Below are 26,897 nucleotides of genomic sequence, written 5' to 3' on the forward strand. Positions count from 1 at the left end.
CCATGAAAGCCATAGTTCACGCCATGTCTTGTCTAAAGTCTCTAAACTCTGAACATCACACATGCCTCTCTGTTTTTCACATCCAATATCTATTTTTACTCGTTTAAAATTTAAATGCTTTATTCTTATATTTTATAATATAAAAAATATGATGCAAAAAAAAGTAAAGGATAAAGAGTTTATTACATATTGATATTTTTAAAGAACAAAATCACTATAAATATAAATATAGAAAGACAATTAAAATGTTCAATTTTTATTTATCTACATCTCCGCTGGCTAAAATAATATTATAACTTTTTATATAGAAAAAAACTAAAAAATCCTAATAATACTGAATATAAAAAGTATTTCATTCAAATAAAAATAACTAAAAAAGATAAAAAAAAAATATCTATTTTTTTAAAATGCTATACAAAGCCGGCTTAAAGTGAATAAAAACCTTTGACAAAATTATAAATAAGATTTTTTTAAAATATTTAAAAACTATTTTTTATTAACTTTTATGTATGTGACAAGTGGAGCCTTTATTGATCTTTATTTCGAACCTGATACTTTTTGTTAAATAAAAATAATTTTTATTTTATAAAATATAATTGATAAATATATCTTATTCATTCTTAAGATTTTTTATCAAGTGTATTTTTTTTATCATAATGTCATTTTGGTGTAGTTTGAATAATTTTAATTTTTTTAAATATAATTTTTTAAATCGGATTCGAGAATGATAGCAAAGCTTTTAAGTTGGCTTGAGAGCCTTAGAGCCATATATGCACGAGAAAAATTCAAAACATGATGCATATATAATGTTTTAAGACTTTAGAGCAGAAAATAGGAGTATAAATGATATTTTCAAAATCTTTCAAGTGCCGTGCATATGATAATGTTTCTTATAATTGTTTTTATCGATATATTAATGGAATATTTTTTTTATTTGTGGTTTTTTCTAATTTTTTTTAGTAGTGTGAAATTAAATTTATATAATTTAGAGTGTGTTTGGTATTGTCGTAACTTTTGTAGCTGTGGTTTAAAAAAATTATTTTATAAAAAGTACTTTTGGTTAAGATTGATTTGATTAAAACTGTGGTTGAAATTGAGGTTAAATAAAAAGTAGTTTAATGTGTTTAGTTAAAAATGCTTTTCAAATTGAGGTTATAAAATAATTTTTTTAAAAATATATTAATATTAATGGTTTTTAATTTAAATATTGTAGATTTAACTACTGCTATTTAATCATGAAATAAATAATATTTTATATAAAATATTTTTTTTATTGTTCCATTAAACCATCTACAATTCCATCACGTATGAAATACATCCGACAAGGACTACAGTTTTTTTAATTTCTTAAGCGCACAACAACTTCAGGTAAAATATAATCAGGAATAAAATTGAAATTGCGATCAAATTCTGCAAATGCTACATCATCAAGCGATCTCCGTCTAATTTATGGAATGTCATTGAATAATGTTAAGCACTAATTTTTTTAAATAAAAGACAATTAAAAATAAAAATAATTTTTTTTATTTTACTAAATCAAACCTGATTTAATATATTTAATTTTAAACCAGATTTAATCCGGCCAGAACAGTGAAGTCACTTCACAGTTCACTTAAATGAATAGTGAACACACTCTACGGCAGAAGAAGTAATATTGTGCTGTTTTCAGTAACCCCTCGTTTTGGACGCAAATAATAATGGGTTCATGAACAATGAATAGAGTTTTTTTTAAACTAAATAATTGTTTCTTGTTGTTTGCTTCAAAAACCGAAGCAATTACCTATAAGTAAAAATCTGGTTTAGTTTGAGAAATAAAAATAAAACTTGATATAAGTAAAAATAAAAACTTTAGTTTGAGAAAAGCTAAATAGGCGAGCAGAAATTGATTTAATCCAATTTAAAATAAAATAACCTATGTAGAATAAATATAGAAAGACAGGTATCATGTGATTTCTAGCCCTAATTTAGCTAGCCCGGCGCATTTTAGCCTCCCAGGCGCATGAAACCGACGCTCTCTACTCTCCACTGTATTAATCACAAACAACAGAGCCTGCCTCCTTATTCGCTATAAACACCACCAAAACTTGCTCTAAATTTAGGACTCAAGATTGGTAGGTGCTTTAAAGCTTTACTTACGAAATAAACTTGCACTCTCACTACTTGCCATAACACAAGCCAAACAAAATACTAACCTAGTTGATCTCTCTCTGCATACTATATAGCTGCTGTTTTGTAAAATGGTCACGCCAGAATTGTCTCAAAGCAAGTCTCAGTTCTCTCCAATGGCTAAATCAAGTGTCAGAACCAAACCCTCTTCCTGTTTCAGTGATGGGTCTCTCTATCTCGGTGCTGCTTTACTGGCTTTTTTACTAGTTTGGTCACTTTGGTCCTATGCACTTTCTCGCAATTTCGACCCCAAAACAAGTGCGAAATCTGTCGCCAACACCCATGCCCATGAATGCGTTCAAGAAAACCCTGAAGTCAGTTTACACTACGACCCACCAGACCAGACCTTCTATGACGATCAAGAACTGAGTTACTCTATCGAGAAACCGATCAAGAACTGGGACGAGAAGCGAAAGGAGTGGCTTAAACACCACCCTTCGTTTGCCCCAGGTGCTCGTGATCGTGTGGTTCTTGTGACTGGATCACAACCAAAACCATGTAAGAACCCAATAGGTGATCATTTACTCTTAAGGTTCTTTAAAAACAAAGTTGATTATTGTAGAATCCACGGTTATGATATCTTTTACAACAACGTTTTGTTACATCCAAAAATGCATAGTTACTGGGCCAAACTACCCGTCGTTAAAGCAGCCATGTTGGCTCACCCAGAAGCTGAGTGGATTTGGTGGGTTGACTCGGATGCTATGTTCACCGACATGGAGTACAAGCTTCCATTGCAACGTTACGATTACAAGAAACATAATCTGATCGTTCACGGGTGGGAAAAACTGATCTACGAGAAGAAGAGCTGGACTGCTTTAAACGCTGGCGTTTTTCTGATTAGAAACTGTCAGTGGTCCATGGATTTCATGGAGAAATGGAGCGGCATGGGTCCTATGAGTTCAGAATATGAAAAATGGGGTGAGATCCAACGGTCAGTATTCAAGGACAAACTGTTCCCCGAGTCAGACGACCAGTCGGGTTTGACATATTTGCTTTACAAAGATAAGAGTTTAACGGGGAAGATTTACTTAGAAGGGGAGTATTATTTTGAAGGTTATTGGGCAGATATACTGCCAACGTACGATAACATAACGGAGAAGTACACGGAGTTAGAAAAGGAAGATGGGAAATTGAGGAGACGACATGCAGAGAAAGTGAGTGAGCAATACGGTGTGTTTAGAGAGCCACACCTGAGAGAGGCAGGGAATGGAAAAGGCAGCTGGAGAAGACCGTTTATCACGCATTTTACTGGCTGCCAACCTTGTAGCGGGGACCACAATCAGATGTATGAAGGGGAGACTTGCTGGAATGGGATGGTCAAGGCTTTGAATTTTGCTGACAATCAAGTTCTGAGGAAATATGGTTTCGTGCACCCTGATTTACTGGATTCTAACACCGTCACCGAGACGTCGTTTGATTATCCTGATGACGGGCCCTGGTAAATAAATTGATTACAACAAGAAGGAAAAACAAAGGTTAGTTTTGTTGCTTTATTTCTCTTTTTTGTTGTTGTTGCTACTGCTTTTTAAAATGATAAATGTATCAGTATATTAATTACATCAAAATAATCTGAAAATATTAGAACACTGCAATGAAAAATTCAAATTTCAAGGTTGTTTTGGGCACAATGCCGAACACCCTTTTGGACTCGTGTTTTCATGGTGAAAACTGCGGTTGGAGCTAGAAAACATAACAAACAGGCTTTAAACAATAATTTCAAAGAGTAACTTAAAGTTTTATGGGTTTTTTTTCCCCTTATAGCATGGTGATTAGTTATTTGTAGTATAAAGTAATAATAATGATGAATGCATGGAGTGATTTTATGACCAATTTTAATCAATGATTTGGTGGCCATGGTGTGCTTTACTCCTTGAAGAAAGAGTAAAAAACACCATGGCCATAATTGAAGGCTTTGCAACCCATAAATTTGAGTCGCGATAAGGGAGGAACATGTAGTGGCACTTTTTAGCATGGGTATCTCGAGGTTCTTTATTGTGTGTGGTTGCTTTATCTTTTGTTTCCTTTTCCTTTTTGCTTTATCTGCATTAGAATGTGCAAGTCTGTTGATATTCTTGCTTTTTGGGGCTTAAACTGGTGCATGATTGAAGGATAATGTTCCACTTATCAAGGACTTTGTATGATGGAAGCATGATTTTGTTAGGTGGGTGAGTGAGTTTATGCACATAAAGAATGGAATTGCTGGCATGCCACTTGAACTTATAATCATGGCGCTTTTCTGGGCATTATAGGGACTAAGATCCTGGGTTTATTCCTTTTAAGATTTCTAAGTTTGACATCCTGTTTTCTTTAGACCACCTATGGTAGATCAGTGACTACCTTACGGTAGGTTGCTACAATGCCTATGTTTTGGGCATCAGGATTCTGGATCACTGGATTTGAATACAATAGCAGATCCATAACCTTAGATGAGCATTGACATTGTGCTGATTTCTGAAAAATAGGCAATGTGAACTCACCGGCCTTACCTTATGATCCCAATTCCCAAATCCTTTCCGGCAGATCATTCGATCCTGGAAGATTCTAGCCGTGGATGTTAGTTGTTCTCGAGCAGCTGAACAGAATGATGTTTCATCTACTATCTCAGTTTTCTGAGTGACTTTCATGTATAAAATTGAATTATACATGATTTTCTAGTACTCGGCACTTACTCATGCGAATCCTTTGTTGAATGGCAGAAACCTTATCTAGGGTGGTTCAAGCCTTCCATTCTGGTGCCGTCATGCGACATGGCTGCATATTCTCTGTTGGCAAGGGATGGCTGAATTAACATGCAGCCGTTGTCCTCAACTAGTCTTGCTGAAGGCAGTGGAATATTGTGTTTCACCAGCAGCCGTGTATAAATGAAGAGGCTCTTGCAGAATTCACTCCTTTTATTTCTTTGTAGGTTTTTTCCTTCTTTTGAGAGATGATTGGTCTCCATGCTTACCCTGCAGGCTCGGGTTTGTCTTGTAGCTTTCTCGGCCAAGCATGATAGTTGGTTCGTAACATCAATAATATTCACAAAACCTTTTGAACCTATGCTCTTCATTTCAAAATTAAGTCTGAGCCTCCATTGATTTCAACTTTTTGGATGCATTTTTTGTTTGCTTGTTGTCCTGGAATAAATACAGAAATATAAGTGATGAAGAAGTAATGATGCATAAAGAAATAAACTAGAAATATATTTTGGTTGAAGATATAGAATGAATTTATTTTTAAAATAATTTTGGAATGAATTTTGAAGTTTGCAACGTGGTCGGTCCCATGAGAAAAAATTGAAAATTTAAAAAGAAAAAGCAAGTTGTGTATGATTTCTAGCAATATTTCTGTCATACTTGCACGTAATCCAACTCCCTCTCGCTCTCATGTCTGTCTTTTTCCTAGCAATTATCCCTGTGTTTCATTACTTGTCGCTGTTTCGCTCTCATTTGTACGAAATGTGAAGCCTCGAGGGGATAACGATTGGAAATTTCTACAGCACATGCCGCCAAGACCTCACCAAGTGGATCTTAGCTAAACCAACTCCTTAGCTATAGGAGTCCGTGGGAGTGAAAAAAACCCACATCGTTGTTGCTGGTTTGTGGCGCGCGAGAGAAGCTGGACAGTGTTGTTCGCGGGGAAAAGAAAATCAAAACCCCAATTACTTTAAACACACCATATGAACTGAAAAGATCAAAGCAGAGAGAGAGAGAGAGAGAGAGAATTTGTTAATTTGAAAAGATCAAAGCTTGACAGTGCTGGCCTCGTTGGAGTAATTTAAATCTCTTTTTTTTATTTCCTTCGATTTTTTCCTTTCTAGGTTTATCAATTCTTTAATTTTTGTTCTGAAATTGAGAGAATTTGTTTGGTTCTCGAGAAATTATGAGAGGAAGCAATTACGAGTGGGAAAACCTCGTTGGAGTGCAATTTTAAATCCATCTTTGAATCTTCAAGAGAAGAAAACTGCCATTTGAAAGGTCATTAAGGTCCAGAAGCTCTAACCCGCATGCTTTAATTATGCACAAGATTATTCTGCAAATCCAGATGGAAAGATGTGTGAACACGTGGTTTTTGGTTCAAATCAAAATCTCTTGTTCAAAGAAAAGGGGTATAAAAATGGCTGCCATGACACACCTTTTCCATTAAGTTGTTGTGACTTGGCTGCTCATGCATGTGCTTTGTTATGATTGTTTTTATCAAGAAGCATCTCTTTTTATTGCAGCAATTCTGCCTCTGGACAATTTAAAGTAGCTAAATTTCCATTTGGCTGTACAATCTTGAACAGCTTTTGAATCACAATGGTGTGAGAAGTTTAGGACCACGAATCTTGAATTACAATGGTGTTAGAAGTCCAGGATCACAGCATGTATTGGCTACTTTGAAGGAGCTTACAAGGAACTATCAGCTAGATAATTGGGCAGTCCAAAAACTTGTAGGATCAACACTAAGTTGTTATCGTTGGTACAAAAATTATTAAAAGACTTAAAACAGCCAATTTACTCAAGCCAACATCAAGTCAAGTGAGAAATGCATGTTCAAGCTCTGAAAGACGACGGCATAGCAGTGCTTAGTTTCCTTGTGAATCCACCCTATGAATATCTATCACAATAGAATAGAGGCTGCTTATTTGATTTTCCTTTCATCTGCAATCTGCATGGACTAGCATCATAGTGTTGTTCTTATCTGATCTGTTTCAAGAATCCAAGAAACAATGCACTCTACAATGAATACACACTGTTGCAACAGCTAATAAAAGATCAAAAGCTTTCAGAAAGACTTGTCAACTGAAGTTAAATGGACGGCATTTCTCAACAACATTTCTACTCCAATTTCTAACCTTGGTCACCGGTCTCCTCTGTTGTAGACTTCAAAGTTTGGCCCTGAACATCAGTCTCCACAATGGAAGGCTTCAACCTTTCCCTTGCCAGCCTCTTAGCCATCCTCCTCTGCTTTAGCTTACTCTGGTTAGCACCACCTCCTGAAGAAAACTCATAAACAAATAAAAGCATCAAGTTGTTTCCTAAAAAAATACATCAAGAGGTCTGCTAGTTTTCTTACCAGGGTTGTTACTGGCAGCAGCACTAAGATGACTATCATCCTCATCAGCATTTTCTCGAACAGCTGGGCTGCGTTCTTTAACTGCACTACTACAACCACCTTCTCCATCATTGCTTGACAAAGGCAACGGCCCAATAATTTTTCCTCGACGAGAAATATCCTCCTTGAGCTTCTTTCGACGTAGCCTCTTCCTTTGAGCTCTAGTTAACTTGAGGGTCTCCGATTCTAATCTGCCCTCATCATCACCATCATCTTCCTCACTTGTCGATGAACCACTCTGTCGCAGCCCATAATCATCTGCATTCAAAAGCTCAACAATCTCAAGTATTGTGTTTAAGTGACCAAGGGCTTTTGATTAAATAATAGCATAAACGACTCAAACCTGGGACCAGGCTAACATCAAACCCATCATTCGCTGTGCTTACAGGGCCTTTTCCATCTTCTGTTTCCTGCATTTCATTTAATCCACATTCAGAATGTGAATGAAAAGAAAACGAAAATTACAGGCATTGTATGCGACAGAAATTGTACATGTAGTTGTGGATAAAGAGTGTTAAGAATGGCCTCATGGAGCTGGCGTCGCTTCTCTTCACCGCGCATTCTTGCCACTAGCTTGGTGAAATGGTGCAGACTTGTTAGTGTCAGTTAATAGAGGGAAATGTATGTCCCTGACGTTGGAAGCTTTGGCATGTGTTTGGGTTGGCGGAAAGTGCCCAGGAATTGGGGTTAATGCTTGCAAGGGTACATCTTGTTTTGGAATCCTGTTTTTCCAAGACTGAAAATACAAGTAGATATATAAATTTGAAATTAATTAAGACAAGATCAGTATCATTAGTGTGATTTAGTACTATTAGTTGGTGCTGTATATATATTAGGATTTAGGAGTGGAGCCCTCGGATCTTTCTGATGGCTGGATAAGTGTCAGTGGTGGATTGATGGTGTGGTTATACCAAATTTTTATTTTTATTTTATTTTTTTAATTGTTATTTTATTTTATTTTTTTATTCAATTTCTTTCTTCATCATTTGATTTCGTTTAATTTTTATATCAAATTTGATTTTTATTTTTTTAATTGATGTTTATTTATTTATTTATCCTTTTTCTAATTGAATTTTATTTTAAATTTCATCTCTTAACACTTGATTTTGGTTTATTTTTATGTCAAATTTGATCCCTTTTTTTTATTGTCTTTTGTTTTGTTTTAGATCTTTTTATATTGTTTTTTTTTTAATTTCACTCCTTTGTATTTTGTAATTGAAAATTTTATTTTTAAGACTTGTTTTTTGTCTTTTTAGAGTTAGTTATATGCTCATGACGTAGTGATAAGTTTTGAATATTAATAAGGTTTGATTTGAGTTTTTTTTATTATTACATGTGTACTAACATAAAAAACAATCTCTAATTCCTATATATACAGAACACTTATTTAAAATCAAGGAAATAATTTTAAGTAAATGAAAACTATCTCGGAAAAAAAAACATAAAAATGGTACTTGATTTTGGGTTTAACACGCCAATATCATTGACAGAATTATATATGTGAAGCGAAAATGAATGAAATGGTAGGATAAGTGGAGAGCAAAAGAGGCTGATCATCACTCCACCACAGTACTATATATCTTGGTGGGAGAAGAAGGACCATTGAAAGTGAGAAATTAAGCTAGCTGGAGCTCAATGCATGCTGTTGGCCCCATGCTTTGGCTTTAAATAGACCTAATATATATATATGAGCAGCAGCACCAAGCACAATTGAGAGCCAAAGAGAAGAGATAGAGCTGCCGCCATTTTGGGCAGAGGCGTGGCCGAACCGCATTATAAAAAAAGTATTACGTGTATCGATCCTTGACTCTCCAACGGGCAAACAGACGGTGACCAACCCACCCGCCGCACTCGACATTATATGACATCAAAAAATGCAATATTACTTGATCATATGGAAACTATCATGAGTTCATGATAAAGACATTAATTAGAAAAATATTGCAAATGCATATATAGAACACTTCATCATAATTGTGAACTGGGAATTTTTGCCAGCCCCAAGTAGAAAAAACTCCACTTTATTTGCCTTCGTGTCATGCCCATCCACTGGAGTTTTGAACCAGTCCAACTTTCATGTTGTATGGTCAAGGTATTTACCAGTCAAGGCGTAATTATGTATTAATGGGGATTTAGTTAGTCTAACACATTTGAACAAATCAACACTTTTTTTTTTTCTCTTTTTTTAGATCATGGTGTACACCCCAAATTTCTTTGGATCTTAATGAATTGTATTCATTCAAAGCATTCTAGCACCAAACCTTTGAAATTAAGTATAAAATTCGATTTATTTCAAAACAAAAACACGAACGGTACATGTGACAAAGCTGGAAGACAAGCCATAACAGACACTGTGAATACCGATGAAAAACAAGAGATCAAGGAGGTTTGACATGTGAAGATGGAGGGGAACTTCGGGCCCCTTTCTTCATCTTTCCTTTGCTTAAAACGCCCTAGTAGGAGTTCTTTTAGAAACAGCATAGCTTCTGCTTCTGGGATAAACATGACCAGTCTTAGCCTTGACATCCTGATCTTCATCAAAGTCGCATGTCGATGTTTCTTCGTCGATCCTTCCAATAGCAACGCTACGACTCCTAGACATATTGTCTGCTACTTCAGCTGCAGATTTTTTATCACGAGTAATATATTGCTGTCTTGCACGAACATCCATGTTGTTGCTACGTCCTAAAGTACTCCTTGTGGATGCAGCCCTTATAAGCTCCCTGTAATCATCATCGAAGTGGTTTGATTTTGAGGAGCTGACACTGTAACTGCGAGGCATGTTATTAAGATTTCCTGTAGGGTTACTCATCACATAAACCTGGTCTGAGTATTCAGTCATGCCTTTCATGTAGAAGTCCCTGGCGCTGGTCAAAATCTTGAGGGGCACCTTCAGAATCCTTTTCAGTTTGCTCTCTTTGCTAGGCTTCTTACTGGTAGCCATCTTTTCCGAAGTGTGAATGGATTGAAGTGATAATGAATACAGGTTTTTATGGGAGATATTGGGAGCAAGAAATGAGAAATAGCAAGAAGAAGAAGATAAGAATTTAGAAGGGAAACTCACTCAAAAGTCATGATCTCCTTGTGGAATCCGGAGATATATGAACCGATAGATCGATGGGTATATATTTGCAGTTGCAGGGATTGGTAGGCAAATATATATGGAATTGCTGGGGGGCTGATCACATGATGTCAATTGCTAATTTACTATATATGAAACGCTGGCCCATATAGTTAATTAATATATATCTTCCACTAAAAACCCTTAATGAAACCTTGGTCAAGAAAAAATAATTAAAATTAATAATTGTTTTTCAATCACAATTTCAAAAACTATAGAGAATGCCAAATATACACTTAAGATCTTTCATATTAAATCCACTAATTATGTTGGAGTAAGAAAATAAATTGTATTTATAAAACAACATGATTGTATTTGTTTATAATAAAAAGAGAGAAAATTGATATTGAAAATAAAATTTCTTGTAACCACTCTGTAAATATAATTATTTTATAATATGTGTGAGTATTTAATTAACCCATTAATTTTGGCACGTTTTCAAAGTAATTAAGCCAGACCATAGATAAATGAAAAACTGCTAGCCCTAATAGAAACGGCACACAAAAAGAAAATTCAACGATTGTTTTTCTAAAATGAAGAAATATAATTCAGAAGGACGGTACCTGCCGTCTGATCTATGCTTGGTTATTTCCTCGCGTTGTTCGAAGAAAGCAACATTTTTCTTATTCCTCGTCGAGTCATAATGGTTGAAAAATGACTCTGTGATTTTTTTTATTATCAGTGGACTTCTGGTATTAAGGAAAGAAGCTTGACTGATGACAAGCTACGTACCAAGGTGAAGTTTCTTACCCTGCAGTGATTCGGGTGGTGTTCAACTATCAAAGTCCCATTATATATTCATCACTTGCATGCTCAAAACTGTAAAAAACGACTCTATTTGAACCTGCTTGATTCGTGAAATAAAACATAAAAAGGGATGCATTCAACGAATCCCAGTTGCCCTACAGCGCGCATAGTAGCTAGGGGTTGTAGGGCTCGCTCGAGCAATTGTTGTTTCTTTAAATATGGCCCAATTAACACCAAACCAAAGTGAAGTTCCCTGCAAGTCACTATACTCTTCCATCTTGAAGCATGTTCCTCCTTCACAGCTTCTGTTCTATGCTGCTGTGAACTTGACAGACTAAGAGACAACCAACTAATTAGACTAATCCTCATTGCAACAAGGAATGCCATGAATTGGTCACTTCTTCTTATCATTGCTAGGAAAGTTTAATTTCCACATAGCATCTAAAAGGAAAGTTATGGAATTGAGTTTTCATCAACCTCTCTCGAACACAAGTTAGTCGAGGGTTCATCGTTATGTACATTTACTAAACTCGTGAAAGTAGGTTGTAGCCTACAACAACACCTATCAAAAAACACCATAGACATTGCCTTTCACTATGAAAAGTTATTGCTCGATCCTGACTTAGCATTCTCCTAAGGCCTTGTAAATGTGGATGAGCACAAAAGGTCATAAGACTTATAAGCCTTATTAGGATTCTTAGACCTGGAGTATATTGAGTATCTCCATGCCCAGTATAGCAAGAAAGCAACATGCTCGTGCTGAGTTGGGAAGTTTCTTTCTTTATTCTCTCGTTTTATGAAAGTGCCATCCTTAGAGGTGTCTATTAACAGGTATTCAAATTGACTAATGAGGACTTGTGAAGAGACGTATAATCCTTCACCCTCTATATAAATTCCTCTTATTATAGCCAAATTAATCAAAGAGAGTTATAGGTTGCATCACATACCTGAAGATGAAGAAGTTATTGGACTTTGACCAGGAAGGAGGGAGAGAGAGGCCGGCAACTGTTTATTTGGCTTGGTGGTCGTTTTGGACACTTAAATGGAATAAAAAAACCTTTGGTGTTTCTGCTGATCATCACAAAAGTGTTGCTACATTCGCTTGAGTCAATTGATGCAATTAACATTGGACCATATTGTAATCGTTTTCTCCCAAATGTTGAGGTTGACATGTTCATCTTGAAGCAGAAGTCTTTCTTTTTTGATATCTAGAGGGATGAGATGAGCTCTTTTAGGGAAGATTTCTTCTTGGTAAGGAAGGCCCTAGCTAGGCATTCTCTAATCATACCCTCTGAGGCATTGCTTATAATTTCCAATTAACATTGGGGAAGTAGCAAGCTAGGTTTTAGAGAAGGTTTTTGTTGAGAAGAGTTGTTGGAAGATGCCATTTTTGAAGAAGAAAACTTAGAGTTTTGGAAATGTTTGGTTTTTACAAAAAAAAAAAAAAAAATAGGAATTTTTAGGAAAAAGATGAATAGTTGAATATTAATTGATAGAAAAAAAAAAGTTCAGGCTATAAAATACTTATCTCTCATGAACAATTTGTACAAGTATATATATAATTTATAGCTTATGTGAAAATGTATTATATAGCTTTTAGATATGTGCCAATATATAGGAAGTTGTAATAAATTCTTTGAATGCTTTTAAAAATGTATTTTTCACATCAAATTAGTACATTAAATAAATTTCTCAACATGTTTACCTAACAATTTAAAGTGTAATTCTATTTTTAAGATAGAAATATTTTATTCTTACACACATCAATGAAATTAAGACTTTCAATGGTTTTCAAGTAAAATTTTGGAAAAAAGCTAATAGAGAAGAAATTAAAGTTTTAAAATATATAGGTGGTGAATATTCAAACAAGGTGGAAGTCAACTATTTGGAAGGAAGGAACTAGTCTTCTAAGCCGGTGAATATACGCCTGGATTATTTGATTGAAGCTGATGGGTCACTCGATCCCATGTGAACAACATCATCGATGCCATCGTCTTGAAGGCATCTTTTTTTCATTGATAATTATTTCATATCCACATATATAATTGAAGAGTCCACCGAGGAACGTTTCAAATCAGACTTTTAATCATATCTCCACGTATATAAAGAATTATTCAATATATAGCTCAACCGAGGAATCTGTTGAACAGAGAGGATCGTTTCATTTTTTTTATTTTTTTTAATGTTATAGTTAATATAAGATATACTCGAGAACCAGTTCTTACGTAAACCAAAACCAAGTCTGTGATATTTCAAAACACAAACCGCTCAAGCAGGATAGATTATGAGCCCTAGCTAGTATCTAACAAGCCGAAGGCCAGCAGACAGCAACGCAAGCTAGCAGTCGATCAGCAGGGTAAGTAAGTGAACAGGAGAAGAGACAGCAAAATGCCCATATGCCAATTAGTTTTTTTCTTTTAATCTTAATTTTTATGTATTATCCATAGTCCGTACTTGATCTACAACACAACTGGTTCGAGGATTCAAGAAGTCATTAATCAGAGAGACGAAGCTGGTCCGAGATTCAAGAAGTCGTCAAGTATATATCAGCAATTAGACTAAAAAGGATCAACAAATCGACATCGGAAGAAATACGTAACTCATCAGTACAGTTTGTGGATGGTAAAATGTGGACAAAAATAAAAAGAACAAATTAAAATGGTTTGAAGCATATGTTTGAGGTTGTGTTTTTTAGTTTTTTTTTTTTTTTAAATTAATATTTTTTTTTTAAATTCATTTTTATACTAATACATCAATTCAAAAACACTAAACAAAAATTAATTTTAAACAAATATTTTTTTTAATTTTAAACAAAGCAACCACTAATTAAACAGCCCAAGTCAACTACGCTATAAATATAATTGCTGAAGATGACATAAAGTTATACGATAAACGTCGTCCGTTTTGTTTTTGTCAACTTGTTAGTGATTTGGACCTTTCACTTATCTTATGTCCACATGACCACAATATATATATATATAAAATTAGTTTTTTCTTTCTTTCTTAACTCGACATTATAGGAATATTGTATGTCAGTTATTTTAATTACATTATCTCTCACCAATTTGATATGCTCAAAGAAATAAAGTATTTTGAACATTGTTTTCAAATTTTTAATTTAAGGAATTAGGAAAATATTTTTTAGATTATGGTAGTCTATCAAACAATTTGCTTGCTGTGTGGCTAGCTAGCTAGCTAGTTCTTCACTTTTTTTTTTCTTCAGTTTTTTAGTTTAACATGAGTGTTCGAGGCAGGTTGCGCGCACCTCGACTAATCCTACGGGCCCTGAAGTTAACAATCATGTAAGCCTTCAGTAGCCATCATATGAGCAATCACAGGGCTCAAACTTGAGACCATAGAAAGAATAAACCTCTTAGTCTCAAGTTCTTATCACTAGATCATTACCTAAAGGTTAGTTATTCACATTTTTAAATCCATGGAAGGTTAACCTTTTCTTTCTCTTCAAGGACCCACCCCTCTTTAAAGTGAAAAACCTTAATCACGAACTTGACTGATTTCCCAACATTTGGTGTGTGTGTAAAAGGTGGAGGGAAGAGATTAAGATTTTGCAAGCTTGGATTGTTAGCTTTGGTTTGGGTCTCGATTTTGGGCTTCAATGTATTTCTATGGGCTTTGTTTGGTAATTTGCTGGTGAGGGTGAAAGTTGTAGCTTTTTCCTCCCGTGGATATAATCATGGGCTCACCTAGTTCATCTAGGGCCTAACTTTTAGGTCTCAATTCACTTCACTTTCTTCAGCATCCACCCCAGAGAGAGAGTAGATGTTCTCTCTCTCGAAAAAAACATAAGAGGATGTTTATAAAAACATTGTAAGAAAATCAAGCCAGTCACCTAAAATTAAACCCATTAGTGAGGATAGATTATGAACAAATACGAACTTTTCACGTCTTGTTTCAGGTCTTAATTGTTTATGAAAAACCAGTCTCTTATTAGAACGAATACAATATTTTCTGATATTTAAATTAATAAATATTGAAGGGGAGAATAAAAATAAAATGAAATGAAATTGTAGAAAATATATATTGATATATAGCTTGTACATGGAACTTGTGATGTAGATAGAAGCAATAAAGAATACAAAGATATAAATTCTACAAAAAATAATCATATATAAGCTCTAATTTAAAATTTTATTAGTAAATATTTTTTATTCAGATATTTTATCTTTTTATAGATTTACAATTTCTTAAATAAACTTAACAAACTTACACAAACTAACAAGAACCCAGAACAATAATAAAAATACTAAACAAACAAGGAAAAAACGTTTTAGATAAATATGAAAAAATAATAATTTTTTTTTAATGAAATAGAAAATAAAATTCTTAACTAACTACAAAAATATAACAAATCTCGAAAATATAAGAGGATAATAAATCAACACAAGATCAGGGATTAAAGAAAGTATCTTCAATTAAGAGTCGTGATAGATATTAACTAATATATATTAATTGTGTATCTTCTTCTACAATATAACTTGTTGTATTTAGTTCATCTCTTCTGTATATATACCTTTTGTATTAGTTTATAAACACAACCAAATTTGCACCAAAGCTCTTTATTCTGAACATCGTATCAGAGCATTTAGCCTAACGACAAAAAGCTTAAAATTCAATTCCTCAAATTCCAATGGCTGAAGAACTATCCCAGAGCATCAATAGCGTCCCAATTCATTCACAATCAAGTTCTCTTAGAAATCTTGTTTCGATTAATGCTACCACTCAACTTCCTATAAAGTTGACCCCCTTCAAATTATCCTTCTTGGAATGCACAATTCAAGGCGTAAATCATGTCCAACTAAGACCACAGTGGAAGGAGGGGGTGTTTTCGAGGCGTCTAGATCAGTTATTATTGCGTGCTATTGTAGCATCAACATGAGAGATTGCTATGTTTTTTTATAGCCTCTGCCACTGCCTTAATGGAAGCTCGGGACAAACTGATCATTCATCTTTATGCAAATAGATCACGCTCTCGAGTCATGACTCTCAAAGATCGTTTATCCAATTTCAGTCAAGGAACTAGATCAATCTCTGAGGACGTACCTTTCAACTGATAAAGACAACATTGGATGAGCTTAATTGCCACTGTCAACTCTCTCATGAATGAGGTTGCTCTTGTTATTTACACATTGGATGGCTAGACCCTAAATACAAAGAGATCTCAGCTGCTACACGATCTGCATGGCAAGTTTATTGATTACGATAGTGTTTTGGAGAATGAAGAGGCAAAACATGATGGGGCTGTTATAGCAGCCAACTTCAATGCTGAAACAATGCAAATTTTCAAAGATAATCCAATAACTACCGTCATGGAAATCAAAAGTATCCATCTCAGTAGAACAACCGAAACTCTCATTCTGGGCTTATCAACTATTAAAAGAAAGGTTCCTCATTTGGCCAGCAAACCCATCAAAGAAGGCGCTTCAAATGGTTATCAAAATAATAGCCTTGTCAATATTGTGACCAACCAGGTCACGCAGCTAAACGGTGCTGCTTCAAATTATAGCTACCGGTTGAACGTACCTATGGCTAATTGTGCCTCATCAACTGATGGTTAATGGATTCTGCTACCTCACATCATGTGACAAATGACTTACAAAACCTCTCTTCTCCCTCAACATATGTGGATCAGCTCAGATAATTGTGGGTGATAGTCAAGTTTGCATGCTATTCATACAGGCCGTAGCTATACTTTGTTTTCCTCACCATATACCACTTTTAAATTATCAAATTAATGTTCTTTGCTCCTCAGCACAAAATAATCTTATATTCAAGTTAACTTACTAAAAAAAATAAAATTTAAAACCTTTAATATATATACTTTATATTTACAAGAAAAAAATTAAAGCCCTTTAATAAATATACTTTATGTTCACAATAAAAAAATATATTTTTTCAACATAAAATAAAAAATCTTTTTAGTTTAAATACTTTGACTTAAAAGAATAACATTTTAACATAATATCTTTTTTAATGTAGAATAAAAAAAATTTTGAAATAATTTTTTAAAATTCATTATTTATTATTCTATATTCATATGGATGTTTCTTAATTTTTTCATATAAAATATTAAAATTTCAAATATATATTTTTAAATTTTTTTAGATCAACTTGTGTAACTCGAATCCCGACTCCATCACCTAATCTCAGATCGGATCGGCTCAAAGTGCTTGTAAATGTTTCGACGCAATTTCCAAAAAAAAGGAAAGAAAAAAGGTTCATTTCCCCGCGTGTCACTTGAAGAGTCCATTTTTCCAGGTTTTTCTTCACCATCCACGCGGATGTGTCCAAGAAATTGAATTCTTTTGATACTTGTCCAACACAACCTGATTTTACAGCGAATTTGCATGGCTCTTGAGAGTTTCTAGCTAGTATCACATGGCTCCAATCCAGCTTTACATGAAAAAAACATATTCCCTTGAAAAAAACACTAAATTGAATCAATCTCATCTCTAGTTAATTTTGAAATAAATTACTATAGTTTTAAAACAGAAAATACAAAAAAATATGTTTTCTTTACTTTTTCTCGAGACAATAATCAAAGGTTATGTGAGAGTATAAAAATAAAAAACAAAAACAATAAAAGAGTAATATTATTAATATTATAGATGAATAAAAGAAGCAAGTTCAATGCACCCATCCCTCTCCAGCAGAGGTGGTCAGATTTCAGATGAAGACGAAACAAGAAAGTATTACTTTCAATAGTAATAATGCATGGAATCAAAGTATTCATATAACAGACTCTCACTGTAAAGATTAATAAATAATGAGTTTGATTATAGAATAAATTAACTATCATAATCACGAGTTTAGCGTAGATTGCATATAAGTTTTTTAAATGCTTAATCTGGTCAAAGATTCTGAGCAAAGGCCAGGTGTGCGAGGAGGCAACAAAGTCCAATAACAGAGGCGGCTAGTCGCCAGCTTCGCAATTCGGGACTTGTCTTAGGTATACGTTCTTCAATGGCTGGCTAATTAATCATTATTTTTCTTATAAAAAATTCTGCATTTCCTTCAATTATGAAAATCCTTTTTTCAGCCGGATAATTTATTACTTTACTTAATTAATATATTCCTGTTTTACATTTTGTCGGTTGTGTTAGACGATCGACTCAACAAACAAAAAAACATGATTATATTTTGGTAAGTTAGATAAAATTTCAAGATATAATTTATATTGTTTTTTAATATATTTTTTTAAGTGAAAGCCCTTTAAATTTAAAATTTGTACAGACTCACATTACCTTATGCTTAATTTTTATCAAATAAATAAGGATGATGAGATTTGAACTCGTGACCGCTTTGTCATCAAAGCTCTGATACCATGTTAAAGAACCATCTCAACCTAATAGCTTAAGCTGTTAGATAAAATTTCAAGATATGATTTATATTATTCTCTAACAATCAATGATATCAAGTCAAGTTTTCGGTGAAAAATGTTGGAAAAAACTTGAAAGGAGATAAAAAAGAAAGAAAGAAAGATAAAAACATATACATAAATTATTTCGCATTCCTTAACAAAAAATTAAGAAATACTATGCCAACATCACATGCATCATCTATTTATCAGAATAAATTATGTTATGTTCTACAAGAACAAACGACTACTGAAATCAAGATTGAGATGAGCAAAAAAGAGATAAATTCAAAGGAAGAACGAATACAAGCTAGCAGTTATGATGGGAAATATTTTTAATGAATAAATTAAAGAGGGTCAAGAATTCAGCGTTGGACAATGTAGTCGATGTCAGCACTGGCGTCGGCTGATAAGAAACAAATACATTTTTTTTTGCCTCTCCGACCAATAGCTTCAGCAATCAGTTGTTGCATCTTTGTCTCATTTGTCTACACATTTATCTCACTTCGTCATTATATAATGTAGTCTTTTGTTGATCAAATCTCATTCCTCATCTTCTTCAAAGCCCGCACGAGCACACCAAATACTTCTAGCACAGCCTCAGCCATGGAAGCATATAATTCTTCTACTTCTTTAACGACATCCTCATCAATGTACTCGAAACAATACTCCGAGGAAACAAAAGGCCTGAAAATGCCACAATCTTACCATCTATCACTCCATTCCATTCGAAAACCCCAGATGAAACCATGTAAGAAACCAATAGCACCATTGCCACCAACGCCACCAAGAGTTTACAAGGTGGATCCTATAAACTTCCGAGACCTTGTTCAGAAGCTCACTGGTGCACCCGAGCCAGAGCCAGTGCCAGAGCCACAGCATCAGCCAAGGCTCCAAAGCGTGGCGCCTCCTCCACTTGATCTTGCTAAACCAACATTATATGGTCGAGATTTTTCAGCAGTACCCTTACAACTCCTTCCTTCTCCTGCGAAAACCCCATTGTCTGCCTTGTACCAGGAGTTAATGTCTGAGTCATTGGATGTAAAACCCAAGAAGATATCAGATAGTTTAATGGCCGTATCAAGTTCGCTCGAATTGAATCTGTCACCATCCTCTCGTGCTTGGTGTTCCTTTCCTCTTCTGAGTCCAGGAACTCTTTCCAGTCTTGAGCAAGGCACTGTGCTTTAGATGTTAATTACAATATCCCCATGCCATGTTTTACTTCCAGTACTGTTAGCACAATTTCTTCTAGCTAGGTTGAGGCAGCTCTCTTGCCCCATTTCTTGTTTTCTTTTCCTCTCTTAGGGAATCATCCCGTCTTTTCTCAATTAAGCTGCAAAAAGATGCAGTTTAAAACCACAGTTCTTTACCTTGTAATTAAGAAAAAAAATATGGTGTCGGTTGAATCCGTAACCATTCAACTTCTTAAACACCAGAGTAATCGTCAGCTCTGGAAGCCCTAGGCTATATAAAGCTAGACACTTATTTGTGTAATATGAAGCAATCAATATATCAAGACTGTTGGTTCATTTTTCAATATTTTTTTTAATATTCAATAGATTTGTGAATCATGTAGTGCATATATATAATTACCTGTGTGATTGCTTGTGTGAAAATGCCGTTACTGAAGCGTTTAAGAAATTCATTTGGCTGTTCTTAGCAATATAAAGTTATGACATACATGTGGAATTTTAATTTTTTCCCCTATTCTGTGATAAACACAATGATCATTAAAATAGTAGGTTTTTAGTAATGTTCGTCCATATGGTGCTTTTCAAGAAAAAAAAAATATTCAATTGATAATATAATATTTTTATTTTTATTTTAATTCAATATCAATATATAAAAACTATAAAAATCATTCAAGCATTAAATAATTTAAAAAACACCTTAAAAAAAACTATCACAAACAAGCACAAATTTGTTGAAGGTGCTTGGATCGAGCTTAAGACATAGTTACATACCACTTAGTTACTTATAATTCATAATTAAACTTAAATTGTTAGATTATGGGTCATTAATTTGCACATAATTAACCAATTAAGAACATTTTTTTACCTCCTCGTAATGGATAGAATATCCATCATTTTGCACATGCGAACCTGCATTCTAACATGTTTTCTCAAGTGTTTGTTAACTTGTAAAGTGTGGTGTACAATACATCTAGCTTGCTAAATATATATATAAACTATATATATATAAAGCTCCTGTTTGATATTATAGTTTAATTGAGCTTTTGAGTTATTATATTTTTGTATTGTTCGATCTAATGTGATGATATATATTGACAATAAATTTTAAAAAAAATAAATTAAAAAAAATATATTATTTTAATATATTTTCAAATAAAAAATACTTTATAAAATAACATCTAGAACAATTTTAAACTTTAAATAAAACAAAAACATAATAGGATTTATAGTTCTAAATTTGATTCAAGAGAGAATTTATTGAAACCATTGAATTCTGAATAATTCGACCAAAGTCCAACTGTGTCACTAGTCATAAGCCAATATTCAACCACCACCTAATTATGTATTCTTTTGTAATTTGAACATATTAAGATATATGTTTTATCGGATTTTAGGGTTTCATATATGGTTTTTTTAATTTGTTGTATCTTTTGCTTTGATTATAGCAAGATATTTGTATTGTTCATTCGTATAATTGTGTGCTTATAATATTCTCCTTATATTGTGGACCATATCCTATTTAATTGAGAATGGACCCAATGGAATAAATGGTGAGATTTGTGTTGACACTTCATGGTGAAGATTGAATATTCCTACATTTTTTTTAAAAAAATAATGGTGGCTGTTCATGTCATTTATTCATACAAAAACATCAAATTTATTAGAAAACCAAGAAATCATGTGATCATAGACTAAGTTCTGGCTCTCTAATTTAAAGGCTAGTGGAAAAGCTGACATTTAAATAGAATGAAAAAGGTTTGATGGCAAATTTACAAACTATACAACTTTTTTGAGGATAAATTACTTTATAATTTCCAGAAAACAAATTGTATAAGAACAATTTTTCATACTAGATTTTCATATAAATTGAAGTCTGAACCTAGCTATAAGAAATAATAAAGTGTGAGTTTCACGAATTTAAATGATTGATTTTTCATGAAAATAGTAAATATTACATATGTTTATATTAAAGTTTCTTGAAAAAGTTTTGTTTGTATAACATTACTCTTTTGTAATGGAAAAACAAAGAAATCAGATTAACTCATTCTAGAAAACATCCAATTTAAAATGCTAATTCATCAAAGCATTAATCTCGACCACCTCTAATATTTGATGTAAAAGTTTAATTTATATACAAGGATAATCCTTCTTTAAATATACCTGAAATTTTAAAATCCAGCTCGATATGACAGGTTAGTTTGGAATCAAATTGATTTGAATTTGAATTAATCCGAGTTAAAAAAATTAGAAAAACATATATAGTTAACTTTGTCAAAATCCAACCATTAACCTATTGATTTTTTTTATTAAAATAAAATCATTTTAATTTGTTTTTCTTTTAAATTGGAGTCAATCCTCCCAAAATTTTACTTACAGTCGCTACCACATCAGATTTTAAAACTATATCAGTCACAATTTAACATGAAACACACATGTTTATTTTGAATGTCAATATGAATGTGTATACATTATGGAGCTAAGAGAAAAACACAAAGATAAAAGGAAAGAATAAAATATAATTAATGTTCTGGGACTTCGAGAAGCTAGTAGCAAGTGGTTTTGACCTAGAATTCAGATTTGTAATTTTTTTTTTTTAAAAAAATAGTGGATTATTTTGTTATTGACTTGGTCGTGAATATTTGCTTACTCTGAGGTTTTTATTTTAAAAATTCTCGCTCTCTTTTACTTTTAATTGCTTAGTTATACTGATAATTTCCTATCCACGTTCGTAATTGTCTTTGGATTATAAATTCGAGAGCTCAACAACGAATAAAAAATAAAAAAGAAGGTTAGTTTAGCTTTTGGTCTTGTAAATTCCTTCCAAGTAACAATCTTTGTCCTTTAGTAATTGCTTCCATTTTCCCCGGATTTTCTTAGGCGACCTTCCAAAGGAGAAACATTTGCTACAGAGCAAATTTGTTGGAGGCAACTTGTCCTGAAGAACCTTACCAACTTGGCAAAACTATGATCGAAACAAATATGAAGGCTCTGTGTAAAAAGGATAGCAACGGAAGGCAAAATCAAATCGGATACATGATTCAGGAAATTGTCATACTAGCTGGGTGGGTGGTTCATGCTGACCAAGTTTGATTGCTTGGTGTTGTAATTCTATAGTATTATAACTAGTTGCAGCTGTGGGTTATGTAATGAAAATGGTTTGATCTGGACAGGTCCATCTGACCTAGCTCTAGCGTTTTAATTTATGAGGTGAAGTTACAAGTCAAATCTTATTCGTGAAAGCACTGGCTAGACATGCCTAAAGATGGTTGTTTTTTAATGGCAGGTACATCGTATAATTTCGAATGTTAAACAGAAGCCAGTCAAAGAAAACAAGTCTTACATTGTCTCGGCAAGTTGCTTAAAGAGAATCGGTGTTGAGCTTAATATCCCTAAACCTACTGAACCTTTGGCCCACGCCCGCTTATGGCAGCCTGGGGATGGATGTTTGTGATCTTCTATTCATAGCGTCTCTCATACTCAACATTTCCCAGTGCGTTCTTTTTGACAATACAAAGCTCAAAGCTTGCTTTTTAAATGCATGAAGTGCTAAAGATCATACATCTTAGGTTTAGATCTATTGCATGCCCACCAAAAGTAGACATCCTTGCTGATTTATTAGTTATATATAAAAAAAAAAAGTACTTCTAAGATGTTTGACCATGAAATGCAAGTGACAGGAATTCCTACTTGGGAGGTCAGTTGTTCGACGAAGTAGACAACAGAAGGCAGGAAATGCATTCAAAGAATAACCGGGGAAATTGTTATATGTCAGCACTGAAGATGCCCTCAGATCTCATGCAACACAGAAAAATGAACATGGTCAAACTTTAAGAGTGAGAGACAGCGAGTGCTGCAAGTGACCCTCCTCTAGATGAAGGAAATCACAGGACCATGACTGTGTAAATTGGACCCAAGTTCATTGAACTTCAAAATAACAACCTTTGACTACAGCATCACAGTTTGTCCAGACTTAAGGATTTGGCATTTATTATATAACAAGTCACAAATTAAGCATTGAAAATCAAGATAACATAAGTTTCTGCAGACAAAAAGTATAGCTGAAACCGTAAAATCCAACTATCTAAGCATAGAGCAGATATTGATAAGATCTTAAGGAAAACAATAAGACTTCACTCATCTATGTACATATGAAGAATGTTACATCCAACACAAGTGCATGTTACGGGTCCTACTTATATTTTTATCATAACTTTGATTCGCAAAATCGACAAGTAATGAGAATACAAAAAAAAAAAAAAAGGAAGAAAATTTCTACACAACACTTAACATTTGTTTTCAATTTATTGATCCCAGTAGTTTCTTAGCTGGGACATGTGTAGGAGAAGCTCATCTCTGCCCAAACCAGTGACACTACTAGTCATGATCCATGCAGGATGTTCCCGATAGTTTTGCCTCATTAACTCTTGAAAATTCTTGATATTCTCATCAGGCCTTGTTCTCTTTCCCCCCTTCATTTTGTCACACTTAGTGAAAACTAATGTCATTGGTATCTGAAACACATTGGAATAGCAGAAATGAAAAGCACTGATATAACATCATGCAGGTAACCTAGTTATACACATCAGAAAATTATCAAGATAGCTTTACAGTTAAAGAGAAGCTTACATTGTTGCGTCCAAGCCAATTAGCACAATCCAGGTCAATCTTTTGAGGAGGGACGCTAGCATCAATGAGAAGTAGGACAGCTACCAGAGTTTCTCTGTTTAAAAAGTAGCCTTTTGTAAACGACGACCAATCCATTCGAGCAGAATCTGGGGCTTTAGCAAACCTGAAAACAGAGTGAGTTATTAGGCAATCATTCAACCACATACTCAAAAGATACTAATTTCCAAGACATAGTTGGGCAACACAAACAAGATACTCAAGGGTAGTCATTCAATTCTTCAATAGAATGCCCTCTCTAAACAAATGAATCATGAACAAATTAATTAGCTATCGCTGACTAAAGCAGAGCATCTGCGTGAGTTCAAACAGAAATGACACGCCAAGAGATGCACAAGCTGGAAAAGCTCCCATAGAACAGTTTGCTGCCTCTCAAAAAATGTGGCCATTTTCTACTACAATCTAACAACCACAGTCGGCCATTATGAGAACAAAACTGGATGGCACTTATTGTTATCTATAATTGATTTTTTCATGTCCTCATAAATCCTGAAGAAAGACCATCATAAGAAAAACAATGTCTAATTTTCCACAATCCCATTCAGATAAGTGCACAATATGCTCATCCGCTTTGACCCACGAAGAATAAGCACGGATCTAAACGTTAGGAATTTAGCAAGAGTTGCTAATAAAACAAAAGTTTTCCTTTTGAAAGACTAAAGCAACATGGACAAAAAAGCAGGCCCAACCCAAGTTCCTTTCACTACCAGCACTTACCCTATGCTGCAAGTAATGCAATTTACAACTGAAGGCAAGAACACTAACTCGAACTGTTCAAACAAATAGCAGCCAAGTATATATATATATAATCAAAAGTTCAAAACCATCAGGTTTGGCAACTCATAAATTTGCAAATGACAACCCCAATTTTGCTACTCCATTTCTATGAATAGACCATCACAAGCCCCAAACAACAATTAATTTTGCCTTTTTCAGTTTAACTTCAAACCAATGAAGCTATAAATATCAGACCATTGTTTAGTGATTTTCCCAAAATTTGATGGGGGGAAATGTAATTGAAAATCATGCTTCAGTTGCCAGTTTTGTGGAGCACATAAACTGTCCACCACAAAACATATGATTAAAATTTAAAACATAACAAGAAAATATACTAGTTGATATAGAAAGAACTATCGTATAATAAAATCAATTTAAATGGCATAGATAGGAAAAACAAAATCGTTCCCCAACAAAATCACTACTTAACAATAGAACTACCTCAAAGTTGCAAGGACACGCCAGAAATGTCAACAGAAGTTCTCCTTTTCTTTCTTGGACAAAATGGAGGGCATTACAACTCAACGACTCAAGCGTAGAATCTTACTTAAAGGCTAAATCCTCATTTGAACCCTCCGAGCTAGACCTGGTACTGAGGTATTTCCCTTAATCTCAAGACAAGTTCAGCAAGTCATTCTACTCATCCTCGAGGAAAAGCACTAAATAATTGCATATCAAAACAGAGCAATAAGCACACCCAATCCTTGTAAAAAAATTAAGCTTATACAGCCTAGCAAGCGTGCTTTCGCAAAAAGCTAAAAATTCCAAGCAAACATTCTTCGCATCAGTTCATTCAACAAGAAATGATAACTAGTCACTATACATAATAACCCTAGTAAGCATTCTTTCGCAAAAAGTAAGACAATTCCACGCAAACATCCTTTGCACCAGTTCATTCACCAAGAAATGATCAACTAGTCACTATACTTAATAACCAAATATAGCCTAGAAAAAAAAATCATTGAATACAACTAAAAAAAAGGGAGAAATCAGAAACATGAGTTGCTTACCCATAACCAGGCAAATCCACAAGGTACCAACTTTTATTCACCAAGAAATGATTTATCAACTGGGTCTTCCCTACAATGCATAATATTAAAAAAATAAAAATCAAACCCCATTAAAAATCCACGATCCAAAAATAACATTAAAAAAAAATCGGATCTTTTTTTCATAACATCAAACCTGGTTTTTTCGAAGTGAGAGCAACTTCTTTCTTCCTAGCAAGAACATTAATAAGTGAAGACTTTCCCACATTGGACCGACCCAAAATTGCAAACTCAGGTCGATCATCTCTCGGACAATCCTTGGCCCTTCCACTGCTTTTTACAAACTCAACTTCCTTAATCTGAGAATGACCCGCATAAGGTCCAACAACGATATTCGAGCCGGGCAAAATAATCTCCTCCGTCACTTTATCCGGGTCAACTCCGGGTGGCACAAAGAGAACTGTACGGACAAACCGGGCCACGTCAGAGAGTGGAGGTGGTTTCGATGTCTTTGAAGCAGAGACATGGCCGGAAGGGTTTCGGTTAGGAGGTTCTCGGGTCGAGTAATTGAAAGAGAAGGTTAACGGAAAATGGTTTTTGGCGTGTTGAGTTAGAGAGGGAAGCGATGAGAGAGTGAAGAGGCGGTTTCGAAGTAGTAGCATTTCTGGTGGTGTAGCTTTACGAGCTCGACACGGGCTCCTTGCTATACCTATTTTTCTCATTAGGATGCTTTGGTAATGTTAGATTTGGTCCCTATACTCTCCATT

General features: G+C 34.1%; 5 protein-coding genes across 5 annotated transcripts; 2 read left to right on the forward strand and 3 right to left on the reverse strand.

Moving 5' to 3' along the window:
- Nucleotides 1-1,965: 1,965 nt before the first annotated feature.
- LOC7465559 (putative glycosyltransferase 7) lies at nucleotides 1,966-5,208 on the forward strand. Its single transcript, XM_024605718.2, has 2 exons — nucleotides 1,966-3,644; nucleotides 4,866-5,208. The coding sequence occupies exon 1, from the start codon at nucleotides 2,238-2,240 to the stop codon at nucleotides 3,609-3,611; it is 1,374 nt and encodes a 457-aa protein (XP_024461486.1). The 5' UTR covers nucleotides 1,966-2,237; the 3' UTR covers nucleotides 3,612-3,644; nucleotides 4,866-5,208.
- Nucleotides 5,209-6,447: 1,239 nt separating this feature from the next.
- Nucleotides 6,448-8,054, reverse strand: LOC7465558 (uncharacterized). The gene is made up of 5 exons (XM_024605719.2): nucleotides 7,738-8,054; nucleotides 7,589-7,655; nucleotides 7,207-7,503; nucleotides 6,986-7,126; nucleotides 6,448-6,836 (listed from the first exon to the last, which is right to left on the reverse strand). The coding sequence occupies exons 1-5, from the start codon at nucleotides 7,804-7,806 to the stop codon at nucleotides 6,814-6,816; spliced, it is 597 nt and encodes a 198-aa protein (XP_024461487.2). The 5' UTR covers nucleotides 7,807-8,054; the 3' UTR covers nucleotides 6,448-6,813.
- Nucleotides 8,055-9,507: 1,453 nt separating this feature from the next.
- On the reverse strand, nucleotides 9,508-10,407 carry LOC7497740 (uncharacterized). Its single transcript, XM_002310296.4, has one exon. The coding sequence runs from the start codon at nucleotides 10,187-10,189 to the stop codon at nucleotides 9,689-9,691; it is 501 nt and encodes a 166-aa protein (XP_002310332.3). The 5' UTR covers nucleotides 10,190-10,407; the 3' UTR covers nucleotides 9,508-9,688.
- An 8,586-nt stretch (nucleotides 10,408-18,993) lies between these two features.
- Nucleotides 18,994-20,025, forward strand: LOC7465557 (VQ motif-containing protein 9). Its single transcript, XM_052454394.1, has one exon. It carries the CDS (start codon nucleotides 19,095-19,097, stop codon nucleotides 19,674-19,676), a length of 582 nt encoding a protein of 193 aa, XP_052310354.1. The 5' UTR covers nucleotides 18,994-19,094; the 3' UTR covers nucleotides 19,677-20,025.
- Nucleotides 20,026-23,780: 3,755 nt separating this feature from the next.
- LOC7497739 (GTP-binding protein At2g22870) lies at nucleotides 23,781-26,852 on the reverse strand. Its single transcript, XM_002310295.4, has 4 exons — nucleotides 26,327-26,852; nucleotides 26,152-26,221; nucleotides 24,308-24,470; nucleotides 23,781-24,192 (listed from the first exon to the last, which is right to left on the reverse strand). Exons 1-4 carry the CDS (start codon nucleotides 26,850-26,852, stop codon nucleotides 23,983-23,985), a joined length of 969 nt encoding a protein of 322 aa, XP_002310331.3. The 3' UTR covers nucleotides 23,781-23,982.
- Nucleotides 26,853-26,897: the final 45 nt, after the last annotated feature.

This window comes from Populus trichocarpa, chromosome 7 (assembly GCF_000002775.5).
Source record: "Populus trichocarpa isolate Nisqually-1 chromosome 7, P.trichocarpa_v4.1, whole genome shotgun sequence".
Taxonomy (NCBI): Eukaryota; Viridiplantae; Streptophyta; class Magnoliopsida; order Malpighiales; family Salicaceae; genus Populus; species Populus trichocarpa.